The sequence below is a fragment of the Mesoplodon bidens genome, assembly GCF_964165515.1.
Source record: "Mesoplodon bidens genome assembly, chromosome: 2".
Classification (NCBI taxonomy): domain Eukaryota; kingdom Metazoa; phylum Chordata; class Mammalia; order Artiodactyla; family Ziphiidae; genus Mesoplodon; species Mesoplodon bidens.
In genome coordinates, this window is record NC_138177.1 from 118,470,349 (window position 1) to 118,497,216 (window position 26,868).

The 26,868-nt window shown below is 36.5% G+C and overlaps 1 protein-coding gene across 8 annotated transcripts in view; it reads right to left on the reverse strand.

The window, feature by feature from the left end:
* MIGA1 (mitoguardin 1) overlaps positions 1-26,868 on the reverse strand; it is an 89,031-nt gene that overhangs the window by 46,156 nt on the left and 16,007 nt on the right. For all 8 annotated transcript variants that reach the window (XM_081223855.1, XM_081223856.1, XM_081223854.1 and 5 more), the window contains exons 3-7: positions 15,314-15,491; positions 13,722-13,858; positions 11,759-11,885; positions 7,987-8,120; positions 7,120-7,243 (exon numbers count right to left, since the gene is read on the reverse strand). In XM_081223855.1, the coding sequence (XP_081079981.1) occupies positions 7,120-7,243; positions 7,987-8,120; positions 11,759-11,885; positions 13,722-13,858; positions 15,314-15,491 (700 nt within the window). The remainder of the gene's footprint in view (positions 1-7,119; positions 7,244-7,986; positions 8,121-11,758; positions 11,886-13,721; positions 13,859-15,313; positions 15,492-26,868) is intronic.

Sequence of the window (26,868 nt, forward strand, 5' to 3'; positions counted from 1 at the left end):
CACAGATGATAACTTGGCTTAGGGGTGCATTAGAGTTGTGATTTTAGAGCCAGGTTGCCAGAGGTTTTTTTCATTTTTTAAATAAAAGGGCTCCTGCTTCAATTCCGCTCTTTTATTTTCTTAGCATTAGTTCCAATATTTCCAGGATGCTCTGTATTAAATTAACAGCAGGAGTGTCAGCAGTTATTTGAGCTTCTTTATCACATTTAATTTAATGACCACTTGGGTGATTATATTATAGAATATAAAAAACATTCTAAAGTTAACAATAAAAGTAAAATTAACAGCACAATAATCATCAAAACCATTTGTAGAAGTTCCCATGCATGTAACCAATAGTATGGTTCACTGGATATTGACATAGGATACTCAGTATTTCTGGTTACCAGCTAAAGTGGCACCACCTTGGGTAAACACAATTTGTAATTCACCATGTCCATGAGCTTTGAAACTAAGAGATTCTTAATGAATTAAAAAAATTTTTTTTGACATTTGCATTATTTAAAATTTTTAGTATGAAGTGTTATTTTGCACTTTTTCAAATCACAAAAAATTACTTACTTAAAATTAGCTTAACAGAATCACACTGTATTTTTAACAGCTTTATTGAAGTATAATTTACAAACCATAAAACTCCCCATTTTAAGTGTACAATTCAATGAATTTTAGTAAATGTATAGAGTTGTGCAACTATCACCACAATCCAGTGTTAGAATCATACATTTTTTAAACTGTTATTAACTTCACCTACCTAAACTAACCAAATAACTCACAACACTGACAAGTCAAAAGTATTTTTGGATCTGCTAAAGAGGATCGATATAATTTACTTTCAACAAATACACTGTTATCAAAAAAGAAAAACTCTAAGACAATTTTAAACATACTAAAAGAATCATGCTGAGGAGGATTTAAACTGTCCTATAATCCACAATGTTAACTTGGCAAACTACTTACTACTTACTATAAACAGTACAAATGAATGTAAAATTAAGTAGAGCCCCCGTTTATATTTTGAATTCCAAAATTAGAGAAATAAGTTTTGCTGAGGCTCTTATACTCAATAAAACCTGACACACGTGCCTTTCAAAACTAAAATGATTTATTTATTTGCGAGTGTAAAACCAGCCATGAATACTTGATGGCAAATACCTATCTGCAAAACAGCTCAGCAATGACAATATTTCCAAATAATGTGAATTGATATTAAATCTTTTTCAAAAAAATTTCATATAATATTTTCTTAAATTAACTAGTTAAGTACATAAATACAAACATACTTTGGCATGATATATAATAAAGTATCCCATGATCTCTTTATGATCAAGATGAAAAAAATATGAAAGTAGAAACAGTTGAATTTATAGCTTATTGCACAAGTTGCTAAGGCTACTTGGAAGTCATGCCTCAGATCTTTGACTCTGGCCCTGTCCACTTTAAAATATGGTATTGTGATATAATAAGTAATATATATTTATCATGGTTCCTGGCACAGAGCTTCTAAAATTCTTGAAATTTCCTGAGTGATAGGGGTGAGAGGAGTATCTTTTGCTATTCATAATAAGCCCCTTTCAACTATACCTGAGTTTATGTTGATGAGGTGACTCTTGGAGGATGGGGGATGGTTGCCAAAGGAACAAACCCTCTGATTAGAAAGTTGGAACTTTCAACTCCAACCCTGACCCCTGAAGGGAGAGAGGCTGGGGATTAAGTTAATCACCGATAGCCAATGATTTAATCAATCATGCCTACATAATGCAATCTCCATAAGAACACTAAACTGTAGGGTTTAGAGAGCTCCACGTTGGTGAACACAACCCGGTGCCGGGAGAATGTTGTGTCTGGAGGGGGTATGAAAGTTCTACACCCATTCCCCATACCATGCCCTATGCACCTCTTCCATTTGACTGTTGCTAAGTTATATCTTTCATAATTAACCAGTAATAGTAAGAAAAGTGTTTCCTGGAATTCTGTGAGCCATTCTAGTAAATTATTAAGCCCAAGGAGGGAGTGGTGGGAACCTCTGATTTACAGACAGTTGGTCAGAAGCATGGGGGGCCTGGATTTGCGATTGGCATATGAGGGGGGGCAGCCTTGTGAGATGAGCCCTTTACCTGTGGAGTCAGTTAACGCTGGGTAATTAGTATTTGAAGTGAATTAAATTGCAGGATACCCAGTTGGTGTCCAAAGAGAACCGGAGAATTGCTTGGTGTGGAAAATCCACTCATTTGGTGTCAGAAATTGTTAAGTAGAGGGAAATAAGTTTTCCTTTAAGCATTTTTTGTTAATGGTTTCAATGAGAGCATTGATGACGAAATAGACCAAACTGAACAAACTAGAAAGTGACAGAAAGCTAAAAGGGATGTCAAATCAAAATCTAAAACTATTTTAATTCAGAATGATGACTGAGAAATGACAATTTAGTAGGAATAATAATAAACATAACATCTAAACCTTGGGTCCAAAAACACAACTGTACAGGAACAAATCAAGGAAGATGTGGCTTAATAATAACATCTAACAGTAACAACAAAGAACTTAAAAGTTTTAGTTAACCATTAGCTCTACATTAGCAATGTTACAAGTTAATGTAGTCCTTAGGCTCTGTAATTATAATGTCCAGAATTTCTAGTTCAAGATGACAGAGCACAAGCATCTACTTCTCCAGACTTCCCTGGTGGTCCAGTGGTTAAGACTCCACGTTCTTAACTCAATGCAGGGGGCCCAGGTTCGGCCCCTAGTTGGGGAACTAAGATCCCACATACCACAACTAAGTCCACGCGCCACAACTAATGAGCCCGCACGCTGCAACTAGAGAAATCCTCGCACTGCAATTAGAGAAGCCTGTGTGCCGCAATGAAGACCCAGCACAGCCAAAATAAATAAATAAAATTAAAAAAAAAAAGCATCTACTTCTCCTTCCTAAAGCCCCATTAAAAATGACAGGAAGAGGGAATTCCCTGGCGGTTCAGTGGTTAGGACTCCGCATTTTCACTGCCGAGGGCATGGGTTCAATCAAGCCACGTGTAGTGGCCAAAAAAAAAAAAAAAAAGACAGGAAGAAAATAGCTGCCTCACTGGAAAACACGGAAAAGGTATCACCAGACCCGAAATTTTAAAGAATACCTTGAAATTGGTCAATGTAGGATAAGGTAGGTCCTATCAAACCACAGCCTAATATCCTAGAGGTAAAAATGATGGTCTTCCTCAGAGAGTTCCAGAGAAGTTCCAAACTCCAACCTAATAAATATTGTTACCCTGTTTCCTAGACTTTTTATTTGTTAATATAATTCTCATAATTACTTTGTTAAATAGGTACTACATGCCCATTTTTCAGATGAAGAAGCTGAGGCTTAGACAAGTTACATAATCACACAGCTAATAAATGGTGAAGACAGAATTTGAACCCAGTTGGTTTGAATCTTGAGTTTGTACTTTTAGCTATTATGCAAATATAGGCCAAAAGGTAATCCACCAGAGTAACTCATTAAAGTGCTACACTAAATTCAGCTGGCACAGTTGGGCCCTCTCCCCCCATTCCCTCAGGTAAATACAGCAGTTCACATCTTCAGTTCCTGGATTAAATCTTGATAACTCCCTTCTATAAAACGCGTGAGGGACTTCCCTGGTGGTCCAGTGGTTAAGAATCTGCCTTCCAGTGCAGGGGATGCAGGTTCAATCCCTGGTTGGGGAACTAAGATCACACATGCCATGGGGTAACTAAGCCTGTGCACTCTAGAGCCTGCACGCCACAACTAGAGAGCCCATGTGCCACAGATACTGATCCCGCGCTCTGAAGGCCACGCGCCGCAACAAAAGATCCCACATGCTGCAACGAAGATCCCGCGTGCTGCAACTAAGACCCGACGCAGCCAAATAAATAAATAAATAAATAAATATTTAAAAAAATTAAAATGCGCGAAGTCTGTCTAGACTGCCTAGAGGGCCTGAGAGAGGAGGAAAGATGCATGAGTTCATTGCAGATCCCCAGATAGATATGGAGGAAGAAAAAATTTAAAGGAAAGGAAGATCCACACTAAATAAATGATACCATCACCAGAAATAAGGTTCCTTACTTCCACAGCTGTGGGGATACCAGACTACCTGCTCCAAGACATTTCTTGCAGGGAACTTTGCTACAAAGAGTTCACAGTCAATCCTACCATTCAAAGAACATGTCTGTCTTCTAAGTGGTGAGGCAATACAGCATGGTGGTTTATGGACTCCAAAGCCAGCCGCCTGGGCCCAAATCTAAGTTCTGTCACTTAATAGCTATGTAACTCTGGGGAAGTGATTTAATACCTCTGTACCTCTCTCCCCGTCTGAAAAATAAGGATAACTATACTTACCTCATAAAATTTGTAAGGATTAAGTGACATAATTTTTACTTAGAATTGTGCCTGACTCAGAGAAGAAACTATGGGCCTTAGCAAAGGTCCTGGAACATGGTGACATGCAAACAATGGTACCTGTCAAATATTAAGTCCAGGGGGAAAGGAGATAAATTAGATGACTGCTAAAAAATCTTCCAACCTTGAAAACCTATCAAATTCTTAGGAGAAAAAAAAATTGATTTTATCAAATAAGACAAAGCAAATTCCAAAACAATAAAGTATTCACTGAAGTCAGTTCAATACTTGGTTTAAATTCACCCCTGAGCCTCTGAAGGTATTTGTTAACCTCTCTTTATTTATGACTACTAATTATAAGTTGCCTCTCATTAATATACATTAAATGTGTAAAATGAATTTGGATTTAGAGAATGAGGAGAGTTAACTGACTTCTAAGCAGTTTTGATTAATATCAAATAACAGATATAACAGAACTACTTCCCTACTAGACTCCTGGCCATAGATTCAGCTCTTTGAATCCAGAAGTTCCAAAATGGAAACTTGCGATATAGAAGAACATCCAAATAATTCCCAAGAAGGAACAAAATATAACAGCTTCATGTCAACTGGAATCTCCAGGGCAATAACAGGCCAAGGCACTGCTAGGCTGCGGGGAAAAGCCAGCCAGCCTAGTAGCCACTGACAGCTCAGGTTAAGACAGGAACTTATTACAAACCTAAGCTAACCAAATGGATAGACTGATTATGAGTCCCACTCTAGAAATCCTACCCATTTAGAGTTCCAAATTAACAACAATTTCCTCAGAAACAACTTGAAGGCCCCAGAAATTAAGCCATTTGCCCGGGGTCTTCTTGTCCAGATGCAATGTAAACCCAAAGCAGACCCTCTGGGCAATACCCAAAAAACCTTTATTACCTAATAAACTGAAGAAATCAGAGATGGATTCCACCAACCTCTATGGACAGTGTAGAAAAAAGAAACTTTGGGTATGCCAAACAGAACAAAATCTGAGATGCATATTAGAAGACTAACAAGTACAAGAACTACACATCTACATGATCTTTATCATGAGGCTAAACAAAAACTGCAAGCAGAAGATTAGAACAGTGAGGGCAAAGCCTCCATTCCTAGAATAAAAGGATAAAAGTCTCAGGTCCTCTTCCTCTTCCTTCCTTATATTTATAATTTTTTCCTACTTCTTTTTCTCTGTGGCTTTCCTTGCTACTTAACCACTTTGCTATCTCTTCTAGTTGTTCCATTCCCATTTTTACATTTGACTTCTTTTAAAAATGCTTCTGCGGGGGGAGGAATTAGGAGATTGGGATTGATACATATACACTATTGATACTAAGTATAAAATAGATAACTAATGAGAACATACTGTACAGCACAGGGAACTCTACTTAATGCACTGGGATGACCTAAAGGGGAAGGAAATCCAAAACAGAGGGGATATATGTATAGCTGATTCATTTTTGCTGTACAGTAGAAACTAACACAACATTTTAAAGCAACTATACTCCAGTAAAAATTCATTTACAAAAATGCTTCTCTCTGTTCTTTTTCCTACCTACTGTCATAAATGCCATTCTAATAAGTTACAAAAGAAATTGTGTAAAAAAATATATAAATAGAAACCTTTGACAAATTCTATTTGTTGACATGAATACTATCTACTTTTCTTCTGGCCTGAATCTCCATGTCAAAATATTATACCTATGCCAAAAGCAGAGAAACTTTTAAAAAACTATTCATTCAAGTCTAATGAATAATTTTTGGCGACAGTAACAGTTTGAAAAAGCAAAGACCGAAATTAATGCAGAGGTTTCACATAACCCTCACTGTAACATATAGACAGAAATTCATAATTCTAATACAAGTGAAATCTTTTACCTAAATTCAAAATATATAAATATGTAAACATCTCAAAATGCAGCCACTTTCAGTACTTCATGTTCAGAAATAAATGTGGAAAAACTTAACAAGCCTTAACAATTTTTTCTTTATTAGAAAACAAAAATCCTCCTCAAATAAAAAATTTAAATTACTTTTAACAAAAAATATATATAATGTGATTTTATTTTATTTCATTCTTTGGATGATTTACTGAAGTCAAGGAAGCTTTTTTTTGGCCGCGCTGGGCAGCTTCCAGGATCTCAGTTCACCAACCAGCCCAGGCCATCACAGCGAAAGCCCAGGATCCTAACCACTAAGCCCAGGGAACTCCTGGAAGCAATTTTAATCATTCTTTCCTTGGAAGACTTCACTTAAGAAGTCTCTTCAAAGTTCTTTTTTCTTTAAAGTAGGAAACAAAGATAATGGTATATATTAACATATGTATTGACTACTTACATCAAAATGTAGCCTGCAACTGAAATTGGGTCAAGAAATAGAATCACTTAAAATACTTTAAATGTAAGTCATGAGCTACATGCCTGTTTCTGAGGTAGTGTGTCTCTCTCCCATTTTTATATTATTATTTTTTTCCTCCCTCTAACACTTTAACTGGGATTCTTTCACTTAGAATGTAATTTTAAAATAATGTTACAATCCTATCTATGGTAGGTAAGTACTTGAATTTATGTCAATAAGTTCACTTGAAAAGTTAAACTGAAAGAAAAAAACAATAAATATGATAGTACTCTTTTTCTCTTGGCTATTTTCTAAAAAGTATGTAACCATATTAATATATTTAAGCCAATGATTCCAAGAATAGAAAAGAAAAAAATCACACATTTCATAAAAACCATATAAAATAACCACCTTACCCATATCATTAGCAAGGGAATTAGGATCAGATGCTCCTAGAGTAGCTTCAAACTCCTCCTGGAGACGATATGCTCTTTGCAACAGAGCTTCAAGTTTATGGATAAATTCAGTACTAATAATATCCTATAAGGAGAGAAAAAGTACACACAGCAAATATTAGATTCTAATGTTAAAATTCTAAGAACTTTCCACTTTTAAATGAAAGGCAGAAAAGTGAGGGATATAAAAAAATACTGTTGGGGTGGTGAGAATACTGTGATAGAAGTCAGGAGGCCTGAGTTCTAGCTGTGCCTCAGATAAAATCATTTCCATTTCGTAATCTGTAAAATTAAGGAGTTGGACTAGATCTCAAAGTAAAGTTCTCAAAATAAGGTCCCTGAACCAACATCATCAGTATTACCTGGGAACTTGTTAGAATTGCAAATTAGAAATGAATTAGAAACCCTAAAGGTGGGACCCCCGAATCTATTTTTCAGCAAGCCTTTCAGAGGCTTCTGATGCATGCTCAAATTTGAGAATCACTAACCTAGATGAGTCTAGCTCTAACTCTGTGTGATTTTTATGTATATAATGGCACTTAATTAAACCCAAAGCACAAAACAGACTTTTAAAAATTCCTTTAGACATCATATCTGCTTAATTTTTTATTTTCTTGAACACTCAGGAAACAATGATGAATTGCAAATTTGGGGTTTAACAACTAACCGAACAGGAAACGCCCAGTAAGAAATATCCCCACACAATCCCAAGGAAGAAAAAAAAAAGTTCTATTAAATGCCACAGAAATCAAGTACACTGAATCAACATTAAAAATAGTCCAACTCTTCCAATATTATGAAGACCACTCCCAAATAAATCATCCTTACATCTACACTTTCTTCTGCAATGGCATCTCCCGCACCCAATTTAATGGAACTACAGGCTTCGTCTTCAGCCTGTCTATTTCGAAAGGTTAGAGCTTGTTCCCATCGACGCAATGCCTCTTCAAACAATTCCATACCTAAAAATTGAGAACAGAACAATTTTATTTTATTTTTTTTCTGGCCGTGCCACATGGCTTGCAGGATCTTAGTTCCCCAACCAGGGACTGAACCCAGGCCCCTGAAGTGAAAGTGCTGAGTCCTAACCACTGGACTGCCTGCGATTTCCCAAGAACAGAGCAATTTTATTAATTTTTAAAAGTTTTAAAATTTATTTGGTTGCATTGGGTCTTCGCTGCTGCACACGGGCTTTCTCTAGTTGCATCAAGTGGGGACTACTCTTTGTTGCGGTGCGCAGGCTTCTCACTGCAGTGGTTTCTCTTGCTGCAGAGCTCGGGCTTTAGGTGCGCTGGCTTCAGTAGTTGTGGCTTGTGGGCCCTAGAGCGCAGGCTCAGTAGTTGTGGTGCATGGGCTTAGTTGCTCCGCAGCATGTGGGATCTTCCCAGACCAGGGATCGAACCCACGTCCCCTGTATTGGCAGGCAGATTCTTAACCACTGCGCCACCAGGGAAGTCCCAAGAACAGAACAATTTTAAATAAGTGAAATCAATACCAAAATCATTTTCAGTCTAAAGTGTTTTTCATACAGTTAGCACCAATGGCACAGTGTGACTGTAATTTTGGCACTAAAGAATAAAATTTATGCTCACATCATTTCTTAGCAGAATTTTAACATCCCAATACATTCCAGGTCTACAGATGTAGTCAACCAACAATAAGAGAGAAATGACTGATATGTTTTCCCTTTTTAAAATATGTAACTCAAAGGTATACGGTGCTTGGAATTTTTCTAAAAAATATATCATGAATTCATCAAAAGTCCTAACAATAATGGCTAATTTTTATAGTCACATAACTATCTTTCAAAATATCCCAATAAATGAAAAAGAAAACTGATGGGCAAACAGAAGAAACTAGTTGATAAGAAACTATCAGGGGCTTCCCTGGTGGTGCAGTGGTTGAGAGTCCGCCTGCCGATGCAGGGGACACGGGTTCGTGCCCTGGTCCGGGAAGATCCCCCATGCCGCAGAGCGGCTAGGCCCGTGAGCCATGGCCACTGAGCCTGCGCGTCTGGAGCCTGTGCTCTGCAACGGCAGAGGCCACAACAGTGAGAGGCCCGCATACAGCAAAAAAAAAAAAAAAAAAAAAAAAAAAGAAAGAAACTATCAGGTTTACAAAAGGAGAGAGTAAAGCTAAGAAGAAAGATAACAGCACAGAGGTCCAGAATAAAGTCTTTTCTATTTTTTTTTCCACCAAAAGGTGTCTTAGACCACCCTGACACCAACTTGCTGACTTGGATGGATAAAGTGCTGGGTCAGAGTTAAAAATATACAAGAAGAACCAATAAAGGGTTACAATCTGAGTAGGAATTTCATATCCCTCCTTATAGAAAGCTTTTGTGGGAAAATAGGTGAATATGTACCTCTTTTTCTCCAAATTAAAAAAAAAAGGCTTACCAAAATAATTATGCACTTCAAACAAACCCAAAATATTTCAAAACCTCAATTTTTCTAGACATGTAAAAGATCTTTAAAAGCTGCTTAAGAATCTGACCAAGTCATTCTGAAGATGTTTTTAAGATATGGTAGCTAGAGAATAACTGTCCTCTAAAATCATTTCTTCAGTTATATGGAGAACCTACAACTCTAAACAAATAAGATGTTCTTTAAATGAAATGTAAGCCTTAAATTGTTTAATTTTCTGTAGCAAAGAATCATTGTCTGGATCTTCCTTCTAAAAAATTTATTCACTTAAAAGACTTCCTGGGTTTCCCTGGTGGCGCAGTGGTTGAGAGTCTGCCTGCTAATGCAGGGGACACGGGTTCGAGCCCTGGGCTGGGAGGATCCCACATGCCGCGGAGCAACTACGCCCGTGAGCCACCACTACTGAGCCTGCGCGTCTGGAGCCTGTGCTCCGCAACGAGAGGCCGCGATAGTGAAAGGCCCGCGCACTGCGATGAAGAGTGGCCCCCGCTTGCCACAGCTAGAGAAAGCCCTCGCACAGAAACGAAGACCCAACACAGCAAAAATAAATAAATTAATAAAAGACTTCCTTTTTCCAAGCTATATAATTCTAATTCCTTCATCCTCCTCTCACTCCATCCACTCTCTATCCTTCTGATTATTTTGGCTAAATATAAGGAAGAATTATCTAACAGCAAAGTTGTCCAAAGATAAAAGTTACCTCTCAGGAAGTACTGTGTCTCACTTGACTGCAGAACGTGGCCCAAACTGTCACATATCAGCAGTTTTGTAACAGGAATTCAAACATGTTACCAATATTTTTTTATGTCATCAACACTGTGAAGGGAACTGAAACTATAGGTGGGAATTGAAACAATATCTCCTACCGATCCTAATTCTATGACACTGAGACTCCCTGTAGCTTCCCTAGTTTTACTCTATTTCTCTTCAATTCTAACTCTCAATATTCCTACAGAAGTGTTGAGTGTAGGTTTACTAGGCATAGTTAATCTAGAAACATAGTGAGCTTAATTCTCAGAAGACCTGGAAAAGGTGGCAGAAGAACTACTCCTATATCTTTCCCCCTGTGCAGGATTACCTACTGTGACATCATGGCGGATGATATAGTCCTTTTTTTTTTTTAACATCTTTATTGGAGTATAATTGCTTTACAGATGATATAGTCTTTAACTATTCTAGAGTGTGGGAATGCACGCAGGCACACACAGTCCTTCTGCCAACTCACTATCCCCTTACTACTCACTGGCCAAGGCCACATCAAGGTTTTTTTGGTTTTGTTTGTAGTTAGTATGCATTTCCCTTAAAAGGAATATAGCCTGAAATAGAGTACAGAAGAATAGGGGAAAGAATTTGAAAATGCACTTGAATCTGATTTGGTGTTAAGGTCTCTGGTTCTCTTCCTGGGCTCCAGTGAGACTTTCTAGACATGCTCATGTTTGAGCTGTAAACACAGGCCTCTTTCTATCTAAAATCCTTTCTAGATATAGGAAGAATACAAATGATATCTAGATAAAAGACTATATAAAGTGGATTTTGATAGATTCATTAGAAAAGTCAACAGATTAGGTTAGGTAAGTGTAATAGATTGAATAATAACCACCCGAAGATATCAGGCCCTAGTCTCTGGAACTTGTAAACGTTACCATATAAGAAAAAAGTATCTTTGCAGATGTGATTGAACTAAGAATCTTAACATGGGGAGATTATCCTAAATTATCTGGTGGGCTCTAGATCCAATCACAACCATCCTTATAAAAGAGAGGCAGAGGGAGATTTGATACACACAGTGAAGAGGAGGGCAGAGATTAGAGTCATGTGGCCACAAGCCTGAAGCCACCAGAAGCTGGAAGAGGCACGGAATGAATTCTCCTCCGAGCCTCCAGAGGGAGCATGGCCCAAATGCCACCTTGATTTCAGCCCAGTGATAATGATTTCAGACTTCAGGCCTCCAGAACTCTGAAAGAATATATTTCTATTGTTTTAAACCACCAAGTTTGTGGTAATTTTAACAGTAGCCTCAGGAGGCTAACACAACATGTTATGTTATGTAGACTAGAGTCAACAGATGAGAACATTTTAGAATTATAGTTGCTTCCCTTAGAACAATTCATCATTCTTCTGTTTCACATTAAATGTGAATACTGTATCTTAAAACTTCATTATGTTATTCCTACCCATCAAGTATAGGTTCTCAGGAGTGGTCACAGGAATATTAACAAGTTTAATATCATCTTCATCTGCTTTGTCCCAGGAATTAGAATTGCCACAAGCACAGCTATGACAAGAATTGACACTCTGGACCTAAAATTAAAATGGACAGAAGTTACTTCAAAATCTCTTTTGTAATAGTATTTAGCTATCTTTTATATTTATAAATTATTTATGTAAATCCAAATCCTGGTATAACAACCCATGGAATTTCTACCTGAAGAATTAAATCTGATTATATTCAGTCAAACTTAAGAGTCATAGGGCCCTAAGTATTCTGAACCCTTGTTTGCTCAAAAATATACAACTAGAACAATATTTTGAACATAAATCAGATATTTCCATCAAAAATCAAGGAGTTATTTTTATACTTTACTGTCATTAAGTATTTACTTATAAATGTTACCCACACCTACTTTGATTTGAGGGAGCTAGCTTATTTTCCTTTTAGAACTTATTACAATGCTGATTCTCTACTATAATAACGAAAATCGAAAAGCCTCTGTCATCTTCCCTTCTCTAGCAAGGTCCACTGAGCCAATCATTTCAGTCACCTCTATGCAAATGACTCTCAAATCTTGAACTTCAGTTCTGTCCTCTTTTGAGAAATCTAAGCCCACACTTCCACCTGCTTATTTGGTGACTCCACTTGGCTCTTCTGTTGGCATCTCAAAATGACTATATCAAAAAAGAGCTCTGCTTCTTCCCACAGCAAAAACTCTTCCTCCTCCCAAGTTCACTAACAGTACTTTTATCTCCATAATTCCTCAAACTAGATAACAAGAAGTCTTCTCTAACTTCTCTTCCCACACCTCTCATATCCAGTTACCAAGTCTTGTGGACCCTGTTCCCTCCTTTTCCACTCCTGCTGTCATGACCCTCACTGAGGCGCTCATTAAGAGGCAGAAATCTGGGTTCACAGCCCCGGCAGTGGAATGACTAGGTCAGCTAAGGCACACATAGTAAAGTGATTCTAAAGACTTGTACTTATACTCTTACCATAAAACTCCTTTTCTCTAGTCAAGAACAGCTTCAACTTTCAGTTGAGAAAATTCAACACAGAGGTACCCCAGATTATAGAATGGGCATATACTTCATTATCCAGCTCAGTTTCACAGATGAATTGAGAGTCTGCATGCCTTTGATCTAGATGTTCCTACCACAGAATAGCCTTTAAAAATTTGGTATATTTTTAGGCATTTAAGAATGGGGCAGCTGTATATTCCAACAAAATACAGAAGCAAGGTATGGAACAGATTATGGTATTCTATAAAGTATTTTTTATTTTTTAGACTATTTTTTAAATGAATATACATGATGGTAGAGGCATATTCTCCCTGGAAGTATACACATAAGAAATTGTCAGTGTTTGTCTCTAAGGAGGGGAATTGAGAAGATCAGGAGCACATTTTTCACTGTTTGCTTTTTGCCTCTTCTTTATTTAGTAGGAAGTGCACATCCTACCTAATTTTTAAAATAATTTTTAAACTACATTAGATTTAAACAAATATTAACTTCATTTTTCACCTGTCAATCAATACTATATTAATGCTGTCAAGAAAGAGGTGAAGAACTCCACACTTGGCAGGTTCATCAAGTGATTTTTGTGACCTAGTACCATGTTTGCTGCATCTTCTAGCTTTCTGCAGAACATCTAGCTTTGAAGCAACACTTCCATACCAACATCATCCTCAGAGGACCCCATGGGACCACATCACTTAACTCAAAAAAACCTGGAACCAAGCTGACTGAATATTTAGCAAAAGGATAATTTTACTTGCCTGAAGAAAATAGGATCAACCAGATTTCTTAAGCCTCTTTCCATACTAAGAGCTATCTATAACTGTATGACATTTAAACCAATAGATAACAATAGATATATAAATAAAGTTAAAAGAAAAAACTAATAAAAATTTTTTCTTTACTTACAGAGGCCAAACTTTGTGCAGAACCTGAGTATTTACTGAAGAGTCCTCCATTAGCATAATTATAAGACTGAGATCCTTTGTCTTTGGCAGAACTTAAAGATAATGTCAAATTCTGTCTGCTACTGGAACAACTTGAACCTACCAAACAAACATATTAATATTAAAAGTATCAATAACTCCAATGATAAATTTCAGGTAAAATTTCAAAGTTTATATATTCATTCAGAGGACTCATTTTAAAACACATTTCCCTCAGTTGTGTAAATTATTAAATGTATACCATTATTAAAATCTACAACTCTATATAATGTTTTTAACACTGCTAAAATCTGCTTCTGAAATGAAGATTAAAACATGCATCAATTACTCAAGGTGGTATTTGAATGGTCTACTGTAATCAGCATAAAAATACTGGCAACTATGAACCTTCAAATTATAAATTTAACAAAATATAAGAACTTCTTTCCTGAATTACCTCTAAACTTTATCCTTATCACATTATATTGTAATCAGTCTTTTATACGTCTGTCTCCCCTAACCATCTACGCATTCATCTAGGGCAGACACTGTGCCTTAGTTTATCTTAATGCAGCAGTTAAGACACTCCTCAATTCAAATCCTTGCACTTATTAGTTATATGAACTTGAGCAAGTCACTCAACTTTTCCATATCTCAATTTTCTTTAGGTATAAAATGGGAACAATAACATAGGATTATAGCCCTAATTCATAGGATTGTTATAAAGGTTAAATTAACACAGTGAATATATAGCATGTAGCACTGCACCCAAGGTCTAATAAAACATCAGTAAGTGAGAGGCATCATTATTGTTGTAATGTTCACTACACGTGGCACAAAATAGTCATTCATTCATTATTTGTTGGGCCAACAAATCACAAAATCATATGATAAATCAAATAATGAATTTAAAATAATTTAAAATTCAAAAATAAATCAGCATGCTCAAGAAATTATTTCTATTGATACAATTTGATAATATGTATCAGATCTCTAACAAAAACTATAGATCCTTTAAAGGCCAGCAATTCTACTTCTAGAACTTTATAAACTTAGGAAATAAACCAGACAAGTATATGCAAAGCAAGAAAAACAACCTAAAGAGAACAGGGAACTAGTTAAATAATTAGAGTACATTTGTACACTAAATACATATTAAAAATGATAGCACAGAGATATATTTATTGACATTTAAAGAAATTCTTATATAATGTTAAATATTTTAAAGGCAGGTTACAAAAGGTATGAATTTTACTTAAAATGCATAAATCATTTACTTGTACATAATATAAAATTTTATGTCTCAATATGATATTTAAGTGCAAATATAAATGGATAGATATATACCAAAGTATTAGCAGTATTTATTTCTGGGTAGCAGAATTTCAAGTGATTTTAATTTTTTCCGTTTGCTTGTCTGTATTTTCTAATCTTTCTAAAATTAATCTGTATTACTTGTGAGTTAAATATTAAGCAAGGAAATTTTAGAAACCAAAACACTGAAATCACTGTACTCCAGTAATGATTTACATAAAAAATTTCCTTTGCAGACTTAATTCAGCTATTTCTACATACCTTTGTCTGATGCTGCTCTTTTAGTGTATTCAAGTATGAGATGCTCTGGTTCCCATGGTAATATTTTTCCTTTCTTCTTTCCACGTCTTCTTTTAAAGTGACGGGCCAGAAAAATTACAGATACAACACTCACTGCAGTTACCACAAATAACTTTTTAGCTACTGGCGAAAATTTGATCTGGAAAAGATGCAATTAGATTGAAAAAAAGTCTTATTTGTTTGTTTAAAATCGACATAAGGACTAAAATTATTCTTAAGCTAATCTAGTTCTAAATGCTACCAAGATATTATTTTACTCTTTCAATGACAACTAGCCCAATTTGAATTTTAAAGACAAACCCCAAAAATGTAGTAATTTATTATCCACTGCTCTGCATTTCTCAGATAAATAATAATGCCCCAAAAGTTACCAGGAGCACAAAATAATTCAATCCCATTAACATCTGTTGAACAACTAATGATTAATTCATGCAACTCAATCTTCTATCTGAATCACAGCAAGATTTTTAATTGCAGTAATGATTAAATCAGACTTTTTAAATGAACAAATTTTTTAAAACTATCTGGAAATGTGGGTAAACATAAATTAACTCAATTTATAAATATCATTTAAGTAAGCCCTTTTATTCATGAATTAATCAACAGATATTTACTTAGCATCTTACAATATACCAGGACTGTGCTATGAAAATGAAAATTAAAATCTTAGTATAATTCTATTCAATAAGCATATATCAAATGTCTTTCATTTATCAAGAAGCACCAGGTATACAGAAGATACAGATCTTGCTTCCCTCAAGACTGTACTAATAGTAGAGACAAATATACAAATAATGTATTACAAATAATTACAGTATAGTGTGATAAATACAGTAATGTAAGTATGTACTAAGTACTAACATAAGAGCAAGAGGTAATTAACTTTGTCTTGAGGGACAAACACTATTAATCACCTAAAATGCAAAAGAACTTTAAAATAAAGCTATAGGCTTGGGGATGCAGAAAGCTAGAAAGACTGTCACTTCCAACCTTCCAAAAACAAAAAAGCCAAATGACAAATTCTCAATTTTTTTGAACCCATCAGAATGCAGAAGTTGGAGGGTAATCAACTGGCCCCAAAACTAAGAAGACACAGGTTCTCACCTGGAGAGATAAGACATGAACACTGACATGCAGGAAGAAGGCATATCAGGATATCAGTAAGAAGAGTTCAGCTAGCATGGTTGGTAAATTGGTGGAGACTGAGAGAGTACTGGTAAAGGACGGTGAATCACCCTTCCCAGGGGAGCATGTGTGGTTCAAATATAAGGGTAATTCACACTTTTTGGACGTTTTTATCTTCATGAATTCCACCAAGTACGCATAGAAAAGACTGCAAGAGTCCTAAGAAAGTCTTCCTAATGGTGAACTGTGGAAGGGAAACAGGAACTTTTGTTGAGGGACATGAACTGCATCAGTACCCTTCTCTTTTGTCCCCCAAAAGGAACAAAAGCCTTAAACTGTGGGATGCAGTTTTAACTTTAGAGGGAAATTTATACCATTAAATGTTTATATTAAGAAAAAAAGGGGGCTTCCCTGGTGGCGCAGTGGTTGAGAGTCCGCCTGCTGATGCAGTGGACATCGGTTTGTGCCCCGGTCCGGGAAGATCCCACATGTCACAGAGCGGCTGGGCCTGTGAGCCATGGCCGCTGAGCCTGTGCGTCCGGAGCCTGTGCTCCGCAACGGGAGAGGCCACAACAGTGAGAGGCCCGTGTACTGCACACAAAAAAAGAAAAAAATAGAGAAAAATCTGAGCTTTGACCTTAGGAAAAAAAGACCAAATACAATCTAAAGCAAGCAGAAAATTAGGAAGTAATAAAGACTACACAGAAATCAATGAAATGGAAAACCAACTCAATAAAATCAAGAGTTGTTTGGGTTTTTTAATTTTTAATTTTTTATTGTTTTGGCTGCGCTGCGCAGCTTGCAGGATCTTAGTTCCCTGACCAGGGATCAAACCCAGGCCCTGGACAGTGGAAGTTCAGAGTCCCAACCACGGGACCGCCAGGGAATTCCTGGTTTTGTTTTGTTTTGTTTTGTTTAATTTATTTTATTTATTTATTCTTGGCTGTGTTGGGTCTTCGTTGCTGTGCATGGGCTCTCTAGTTGCGGTGAGCAGGGGCTACTCTGCCTTGCGGTGTGCGAACTTCTCATTGCAGTGGCTTCTCTTGTTGTGGAGCATGGGCTCTAGGCACACGGGCTTCAGCAGTTGTGGCATGTGGACTCAATAGTTGTGGCTCACGGGCTCTAGAGCGCAGGCTCAGTAGTTGTGGCGCAAGGGCTTAGTTGCTCCGCGGCATGTGCTCCTGCATTGGCAGGCGGATTCTTAACCACTGTGCCAACAGGGAAGCCCTTAGGTTTTTTTTAAAATAAATAAAACTGATAAACCTCTAGTCAGTCTGATCAAAAAGAAAGGGAGAAAGAAAAGATACATATTACCAAAATCAGAAATGAAAGAAGGGCCACCACTACAAACCTCACAGATATGAAAAGGATAAAAAAATAATGATTACTATGAACAACTCTATGCCCATAAATTCAACAACTTAGATAAAACGGGCTAATTCCTTAAAAGAGAGAACCCATCAAATTTACTCAGGAAGGTGCTTCCCTGGTGGCACAGTGGTAGGAATCCGCCTGCCAATGCAGGCGACAAGGGTTCAATCCCTGGTCCGGGAAGATCCCACATGCCGCGGAGCAACTAGGCCCATGCCACAACTACTGAGCCTGTGCTCTAGAGCCCATAAGCCACAACTACTGAGCCGGTGTGCCACAACTACTGAAGCCCACGCGCCTAGAGCCTGTGCTCTGCAACAAGGGAAGCCACCGCAATGAGAAGCCCGTGCACCGCAACAAAGAGTAGCCCCCAATCGCCACAACTAGAGAAAGCCCGCATGCAGCAACGAAGACCCAATGCAGCCAAAAATAAATAAATTTGGAAAAAAAAATTTACTCAAGAAGAAATAGATAGCACGAATATTTAAATACCTACTAAAGAAACTGAATATGTAGTTAAAATCTTCTAACAAAGCAAATTATAAGCCAAATTCTACCAGATATTCAAGGAAGAAATATCAAATCCTACAAAGAGGGAACACTTCCCAATTTTTTACAAACCCAGCATTACTATTAACATCAAAACCAAAGACATTACAAAAACAAAAACAAACCTACAGACCAACATTGATAGATGCAGAAATCCTTCATAAAATATTAACAAATCAAATCCAGCAATATATAAAAGGAATAATATATATGACCAAATGGTGTATATCCTAGGAATTCAAATCTGGTTCAACATTCAAAAACTAACCAATATACTTCAACATAATAACAAACTAAGGAAGAAAAGCCATAATATAATCTCAATATATTAAAAAAGAAGTATTAATATGAACTTATGTTTTGCTTTTTCTTTTTTTTTTTTTTTTTTTTTTTTTTTTTTGTTTGTTTGCGGTACGCGGGCCTCTCACTGTTGTGGCCTCTCCTGTTGCGGAGCACAGGCTCCGGACGCGCAGGCTCAGCGGCCATGGCTCACGGGCCTAGCCGCTCCGTGGCATGTGGGATCTTCCCGGACTGGGGCACGAACCCGCGTCCCCTGCATCGGCAGGCGGACTCTCAACCACTGCGCCACCAGGGAAGCCCGCTTTTTCTTTTTAATATATACAGATAGACAAAATCAGAAATACAGTTGTGTATAAATACACTGATCAGTATGCATTCACACATATCCTAGTTCTGTCTCCTAAGAGGGCCTAGAAATAGCAACATCCCAGTAGCAATGCACACACCTTGCATCCAGATCTTAGTTTCTAATTACCAGAGACTAAAGAGAACTAAATATGGAGACTAAAGAGAGCCAAAGCTCCCCGGAAAAGTGGGTAATTCCAGGATTGAGGCAGAGAAAATACAAAATGAACATGGAGAGGAGAAAAAAAAAAGAGGGCATGTCAGGCATGTCAAAAGACACAGGAGCCAACCTGAAAGAGTTTCCAAAGCCAAATATGGAACAATTTGAACAATAAAATAAATAATAGTATTAGATTATAAACCAAAGAACAAAATAAATACCCAAAATGATATAAATCAATAATTGAATAAATTAAAAAAAGGGGAAGAAGGGACAACTCTCCCTTACAGAATAATTTTAAATAATGAGTGTAGAAGGAATGAAGGAAATAGAAAATCACCAATAAACGCTATGGTAATAACTGCTTAAGGCAAGATTCACTACTAAGTGCTAAAATTAGGGGACAGGGACTTCCCTGGTGGCACAGTATCTAAGAATCTGCCTGCCAATGCAGGGGACATGAGTTCAATCCCCGGTCCAGGAAGATCCCTGGACATGCCACAGAGCAACTAAGCCCATGCACCAAAACCACTGAGCCTACATGCAACAAGTACTGAGGTGCGCGTGCCACAACTACTGAAGCCCACGGGCCTAGAGCCCGAGCTCTGAAACGAGAAGTCACTGCAATGAGAAGCCTGTGCACCACAAAGAAGAGTAGCCCCTGCTCGCCGCAACTAGAGAAAACCTGCACACAGCCAACAAAGACCCAACGCAGCCAGAAATAAATAAATAAATAAATAAAATTTATTTAAAAAATAAAATAAAATAAAATTAGGGGACAAAGGTTTAAGGAGAAACAATATATTTGCATAGTCTCAAAGCACCTACCTCCAAATTTATTTACAAAGAGAAAAAACAGCGGAAAAACTTAAATCAAGTGATCAAGGTTAACATCACCTGTAAAAGACATATACACATCATCAAGTATCCCAATATAATGCACTGTGGTTTCGTGTCAAAAATGAATAATCTCAATGCAATCCTGAGAAAACATCAGACAAATTCAATTGAAGAACAGTCTATAAAATACCTAATTTGTACTCTTCAAAAGTGTCAAGCATTAAAGGCAAGGAAAGATTGAAGGAACTGTCACAGATTAAAGAAGAGTAAGGAGACTTAACAACTAAAAGCAATGTGGGAAAAGAAATGAAATTTAAGTAATTACATTAAAAAAAATTGGGTTGGCCAAAAAGTTCGTTCGGTTTCCACATAAGATTGCTCTAGTAGCACCTATCTCTTTAACTTCATGAGAAACAATTTTGTTACACTGAATTGTGACAGCTGCCAATCAATGTTATACCACACAGGAAATAGCCGACATACTCAAAATATCCAAATCAAGTGCTGAAAATCATTTGCACCAGCTTGGTTATGTTAATCACTTTGATGTTTGGGTTCCACGTAAGTTAAGCGGAAAAAAACCTTCTCGACTGTATTTCCGCAGGCGAATCGCTACTTAAACATAACAAAAACGTTCCGTTTTTAAAACAAATTGTGATGGGTGATGAAAAGTGGATACTGTACAATAATGTGGAACAGAAGAGATCATGGGGCAAGTGAAATGAAACACCACCAAACACACCAAAGGCTCTTCTTGATCCAAAGAAGGTGATGCTGCGTATATGGTGGGATTGGAAGGGGGTTCTCTATTATGAGCTCCTTCCAGAAAACCAAACGATTAATTCCAACAAGTACTGCTCCCAGTTAGACCAACTGAAAGCAGCACTCAACGAAAAGCATCCAGAATTAGTCAACAGAAAACACAAAATCTTCCATCAGGATAACGCAAGACTGCATGTTTCTTTCATGACCAAGCAAAAGCCGTTACAGCTTGGCGGGAAGTTCTGATTCATCTACCGTATTCTCCAGACATTACACCTTCGGATTTCCATTTATTTTGGTCTTTACAAAATTCTCTAATGAAAAAATTTCACTTCCCTGGAAGACTGTAAAAGGCACCTGGAACGGTTCTTTGCTCAATAAGATAAAAAGTTTTGGCAAGATGGAATCATGAAGTTGCCTGAAAAATGGCAGAAGGTAGTGGAACAAAACGGTGAATATGTTGTTCAATAAAGTTCGTGGTGAAAATGAAAAATGTGTCTTTTATTTTTACTCAAAAACCAAAGGAACTTTTTGGCCAACACAATAAATAAAGTCTACAGTTTTTAGTTAAGAATATTATGCCAATGTTAATTTCTTAGTTTTAGTGATTATACTAGAGTTATGATAGACGTATACATTAAGGAAAATTGGGTGAAGAGTATATGGAAATTCTCTGTACAATCTTTACAACTTTGATAAGTAAAATTCCTTCCAAAAAAAAAGAGATAAAGCTCTGACAGACCTTGTTAAGAGGATGAAAAAACATGCTACAGACTGGGAGAAAATACTGTTATTTGTAAGCCACCTATCTTCTGACAAAGGACTTGTTTACAGAATTCATGAAGAACTCTTGAAATTCAACAGTAAGAAAACAATCCAATTAGAAAACAGGCGAAGGACATGAAGAGACATTTCATTTCACAGAAGATGATACACGCATGGCATAGACACACACACACACACACACACACACACACACAAAGATGTTCAACGTCATCAATCAATAGATAAATGTTAATTAAATCTACTGTGACATATGACACACCTATTAGAACAGCTAAAAAAATTTTTTTTAGTGACAATATCAAATGCCGGTGAGGATATGAAGACTACTTCTCATATATAGTTGTTGGAAATTTAAAATGGGACAACCATTCTGGAAAATAATTTGGCAATTTCTTTAAAAACTAAACATCCACTTACCATATGACCCAGTAATCACATTCCTGAGCATAAATCCCAGAAAAATAAAAACTTGTGCCCACACCAAACCTGTACACAAATGTTCATAGCAGCTTTATTTATAATAATCAAAACTGGAAACAGCCAAAATGTCCCTCAATAAATGAATGTTAACAAACTGGTAAATCCATATACAGACTACGGAATACCACAATAAAAAGGAACAAATAATTGAACCTCTCTGTACTATTTTTTCAACCTCCTGTGAATCTATAAGTACTTAAAGTTTTTAGAAAATAAAGCTGTATCAACACAGCTGCTAATCCCAGTTAACTCAAACCAATGAAAATTTGGAAGAATTTTATGATTGGGTTGTTTTCCTTCGCACAACTACTCAATTAAACTGAACTGGGAATTCCCTGGCAGTCCAGTGGTTAAGACTCCGTGATTTCGCTGCCGAGGGCCTTGGTTTGATCCCTGGTTGGGGAACTAAGATCCCACAAGCCATGCGGTGCAGCCAAAAATTAATAAATAAATAAAAATCTTTAAAGAACTGAATTGACCCATGGTACACAGTCTCTTGTCTTTAAATATCATTTTACACTAAAGGGTTTCTTGGAGAAGTGGCTGATTCCAGGTATGGGGCATGAAAAGTATGAGAGGAGCCTGTAACATCTTCTCATACCAGATAGCAAGGAGGCTGTCAACAGTGTTGTATCTAAAGCACAAACAGGCCAACTTGAATAGGCTCTCACTGGCCAAAATGAGTTCATTTGAGCATAAATAAGGATAAATAAAGTCATGGTTTAATATATCATATATAATTAAATCTGTGAGATCAAAATGATCTTTTTTTAAACCCTCCTTGATCAGCTCTGACGAATACTAAAGAACCATCTCATTATTTTACAATCTGGTCAATAAAAAGGAAAGAAGCAATTATTCTGCCATTTCTATGCAAACTGCACCACGGTACCCAAGTAGTGACAGAAAGTTTCTCTTCATTGATATATTTTATCTAATAAATTAAGAAGGAAATATAGAATGATGTCACCATTTTACGACCTCTTGAATTAGCAGATCCAATAATAATTATCAAAGACTGCCAACATCACAGAGTCAACCAGATATTATGTATTTCCTATAACTTAGCTTTAGCAACAAACAAACTGAATTTAATTGATACTCCAATCTAACTCAATTCATAGAAAAATACAGTGGAGAGAATATAATCAGGATTATCCTGTCACAATAAAGAACACGGTTTCTTCCACAGAGAAAATAAAAGCAAAGCAAAAACAAACAAACAAAAAAAAACGGTATGGGCAAACTACAGATTAAAAGAGATCTAAGAGTTGACAGATACCTAAGAGATTTAAAAGATACCTCAATTCCATCAAACAAAACAAAAACAAACAAAAAATACTCATAGGACAACAGGAGAAATTAAACACTGACTGGATACTGATAGTATTAAGGAATTACTATTGTATGGAAGGATGTAATGTTATTGTGGTGGTTCTACTTTAAGAGGTGAGATATAAAATGAAACAGTTACAGATGAAATAATATGGTGTATCGATTTGCCTCAAAAGAATCCAGTGAGGGGGCTTCCCTGGTGGCACAGTGGCTGAGAGTCTGCCTGCCAATGCAGGGGACACGGGTTCGTGCCCTGGTCCAGGAAGATCCCATATGCCACGGAGCGGCTGGGCCTGTAAGCCATGGCCACTGAGCCTGCGCGTCCAGAGCCTGTGCTCCGCAACAGGAGAGGCCACAGCAGTGAGAAGCCCGCGTAAACGCAAAAAAAAAAAAAAAAAAAAGAATCCAGTAAGGATGGAGGAGGAAATGGATATGAAAACAGAGGAAACAAGATAGGCTGTGCAAACTCTACTCAATACTCTGTAATGACTTGTATGGAAAAGAATCTAAAGAAGAGTGGATATATGTATAGGTATAACTGATTCACTTTGCTGTATACCTGAAACTAATGCAATATTGTAAATCAACTATACTCCAATAAAAATTTTAAAAAAGAAAAAAAGAAAAATAAGATTGCCCATGCATTGCTGTCTGTTGAGGCTGAGTGTCAGGTATATGGGGGTTCATTAAACTATTCGATTTTGTATATGCTTAAAATTTTCTATAATAAAACTATGTGTAAAAATAAAAATTGAATTAACATAAACTTGAAACTATAATGTAATAATAGAATAAAAACAATTATTCGTTACCATTTAAAACCACATGATCATCTGTGTAGAAAAACCCTATGAAACTTACAAAAAGCTACCAGAACTAATAACTGAGTTTAATAAAGCTATAAAATATAATATCAATATACAAAAGTCTATTTTCATATACTAGTAATAAATAACTGGAAATTGAAATTTCAAAAATACCATTTACAGTAGCATCATACAATATGAAATACTTAAGGATAAATCCGACAAAAGATGTGAAAGACATGTATCCTGAAAACTAGCAAACACTGCTGAGGTTCAAGAAAGAAAACCTAAATATTTGGAAAGACGTAACACATTTATAGGTTGAAAGACTCAAAGATGTCAACTGTCCCCAAATTGATCTACAGATTCAATAAAATCCCAGTGACAATCCTAGCAAGATTTTTTTTTTGATAAAAACTGATACTTGATTTCTAAATTTCATATACAGGGAATTCCCTGGTTGTCCAATGGTTAGGACTCCGTGCTTTCACTGCTGAGGGCGCGGGTATAATCCCTGGTCAGGGAACTAAGATCCTACAAGACACACAGTGCAGCCAAAAAAATAAAATTCATATGGAAATGAAAAGGATCAAGAATAGTCCAAACAATTTTGAAAAAGAAAAACAAAGTTGGAAGACTAACCTTACTTGATTTTGAGACTTACTATAAAGCTACAGTAAACAAAACACTGTCATGTTGACACAAAGAGACAAACAGATCAATGCAACAAGAGAGAGAGTACAGAAATAGACCCATACATATACAGATGACTGATTTTTGGCAAAGGTACAAAAAGGCAGTCCAGTGAAAAAAGAGTAGTCTTTTCAACAACTAGTGCCAGGGTGGGAGGGAGGCTCAAGAGGGAGGGGATGTGGGGATTACGTATACGTATAGCTGATTCACTTTGTTATACAGCAGAAACTAACACAACAATGTAAAGCAATTATACTCAAATAAAGATATATAAAAAAAAACTAGTGCTGGAAAAAACTGAGCATCCATATGCAATAAAATGGAATTCCAATCTATGTTTCACACCATATACAACAAATAACTAATGGATCACAGACTTAAACACAAAACCTAAAACTGTAAAGGTTCCAGAAAAAGTATAGGAGAAAATCTTTGTGATCTTTGATTAGACAAATATTTCTTTGAGATGACACCAAAATCCTGACCCAGTTTTTTTAAAAAGTTGAAAAACTGGACTTCAGAATTTAAAACTAATGCTCTTTAAAAGGCACTGTTATTTGTTGGAAGATTTTAAATCACAGTCTCAATTTCAGTGCTTGTGATTGGTCTATTCATATTTTCTATTTCTTCCTGGTTCAGTCTTGGCAGGTTGTGCATTTCTAAGAATTTGTCCATTTCTTCCAGGTGGTCCATTTTATTGGCATAGAGTTGCTTGTAGTAATCTCTCATAATTTTTTGTATTTCTGCAGTGTCAGTTGTTACTTCTCCTTTTTCATTTCTAATTCTATTGATTAGAGTCTTCTCCCTTTTTTTCTTGATGAGTCTGGTTAATGGTTTATCAATTTTGTTTATCTTCTCAAAGAACCAGCTTTTAGTTTTATGGATCTTTGCTATCGTTTCCTTCATTTCTTTTTTATTTATTTCTGATCTGATTTTTATGATTTCTTTCCTTCTGCTAACTTTGGGGTTTTTTTGTTCTTCCTTCTCTAATTGCTTTAGGTGCAAGGTTAGGTTGTTTATTTGAGATGTTTCCTGTTTCTTAAGGTAGGATTGTATTGCTATAAACTTCCCTCTTAGAACTGCTTTTCCTGCATCCCATAGGTTTTGGGTCGTCGTGTCTCCATTGTCATTTGTTTCTAGGTATTTTTTGATTTCCTCTTTGATTTCTTCAGTGATCACTTCGTTATTAAGTAGTGTATTGTTTAGCCTCCAGGTTTGTATTTTTTACAGATCTTTTCCTGTAATTGATATCTAGTCTCATAGCATTGTGGTCGGAAAAGATACTTGATACAATTTCAATTTTCTTAAATTTACCAAGGCTTGGCTTCACAGGCGAATTCTATCAAACATTTAGAGAAGAGCTAACACCTATCCTTCTCAAACTCTTCCAAAATATAGCAGAGGGAGGAACATTCTCAAACTCATTCTACGAGGCCACCAAAACCAGACAAAGATGTCACAAAGAAAGAAAACTACAGGCCAATATCACTGATGAACATAGATACAAAAATCCTCAACAAAATAGTAGTAAACAGAATCCAACAGCACATTAAAAGGATCATACACCATGATCAAGTGGGTTTATTCCAGGAATGCAAGGATTCTTCGATATACGCAAATCAATCAACGTGATACACCATATTAACAAACTGAAGGAGAAAAACCATATGATCATCTCAATGGATGCAGAGAAAGCTTTGGACAAAATTCAACACCCATTTATGATAAAAACCCTGCAGAAAGTAGGCATAGAGGGAACTTTCCTCAACATAATAAAGGTTATATATGACAAACCCACAGCCAACATCGTCCTCAATGGTAAAAAACTGAAACCATTTCCACGAAGATCAGGAACAAGACAAGGTTGCCCACTCTCACCACTCTTATTCAACATAGTTTTGGAAGTTTTAGCCACAGCAATCAGAGAAGAAAAGGAAATAAAAGGAATCTAAATTGGAAAAGAA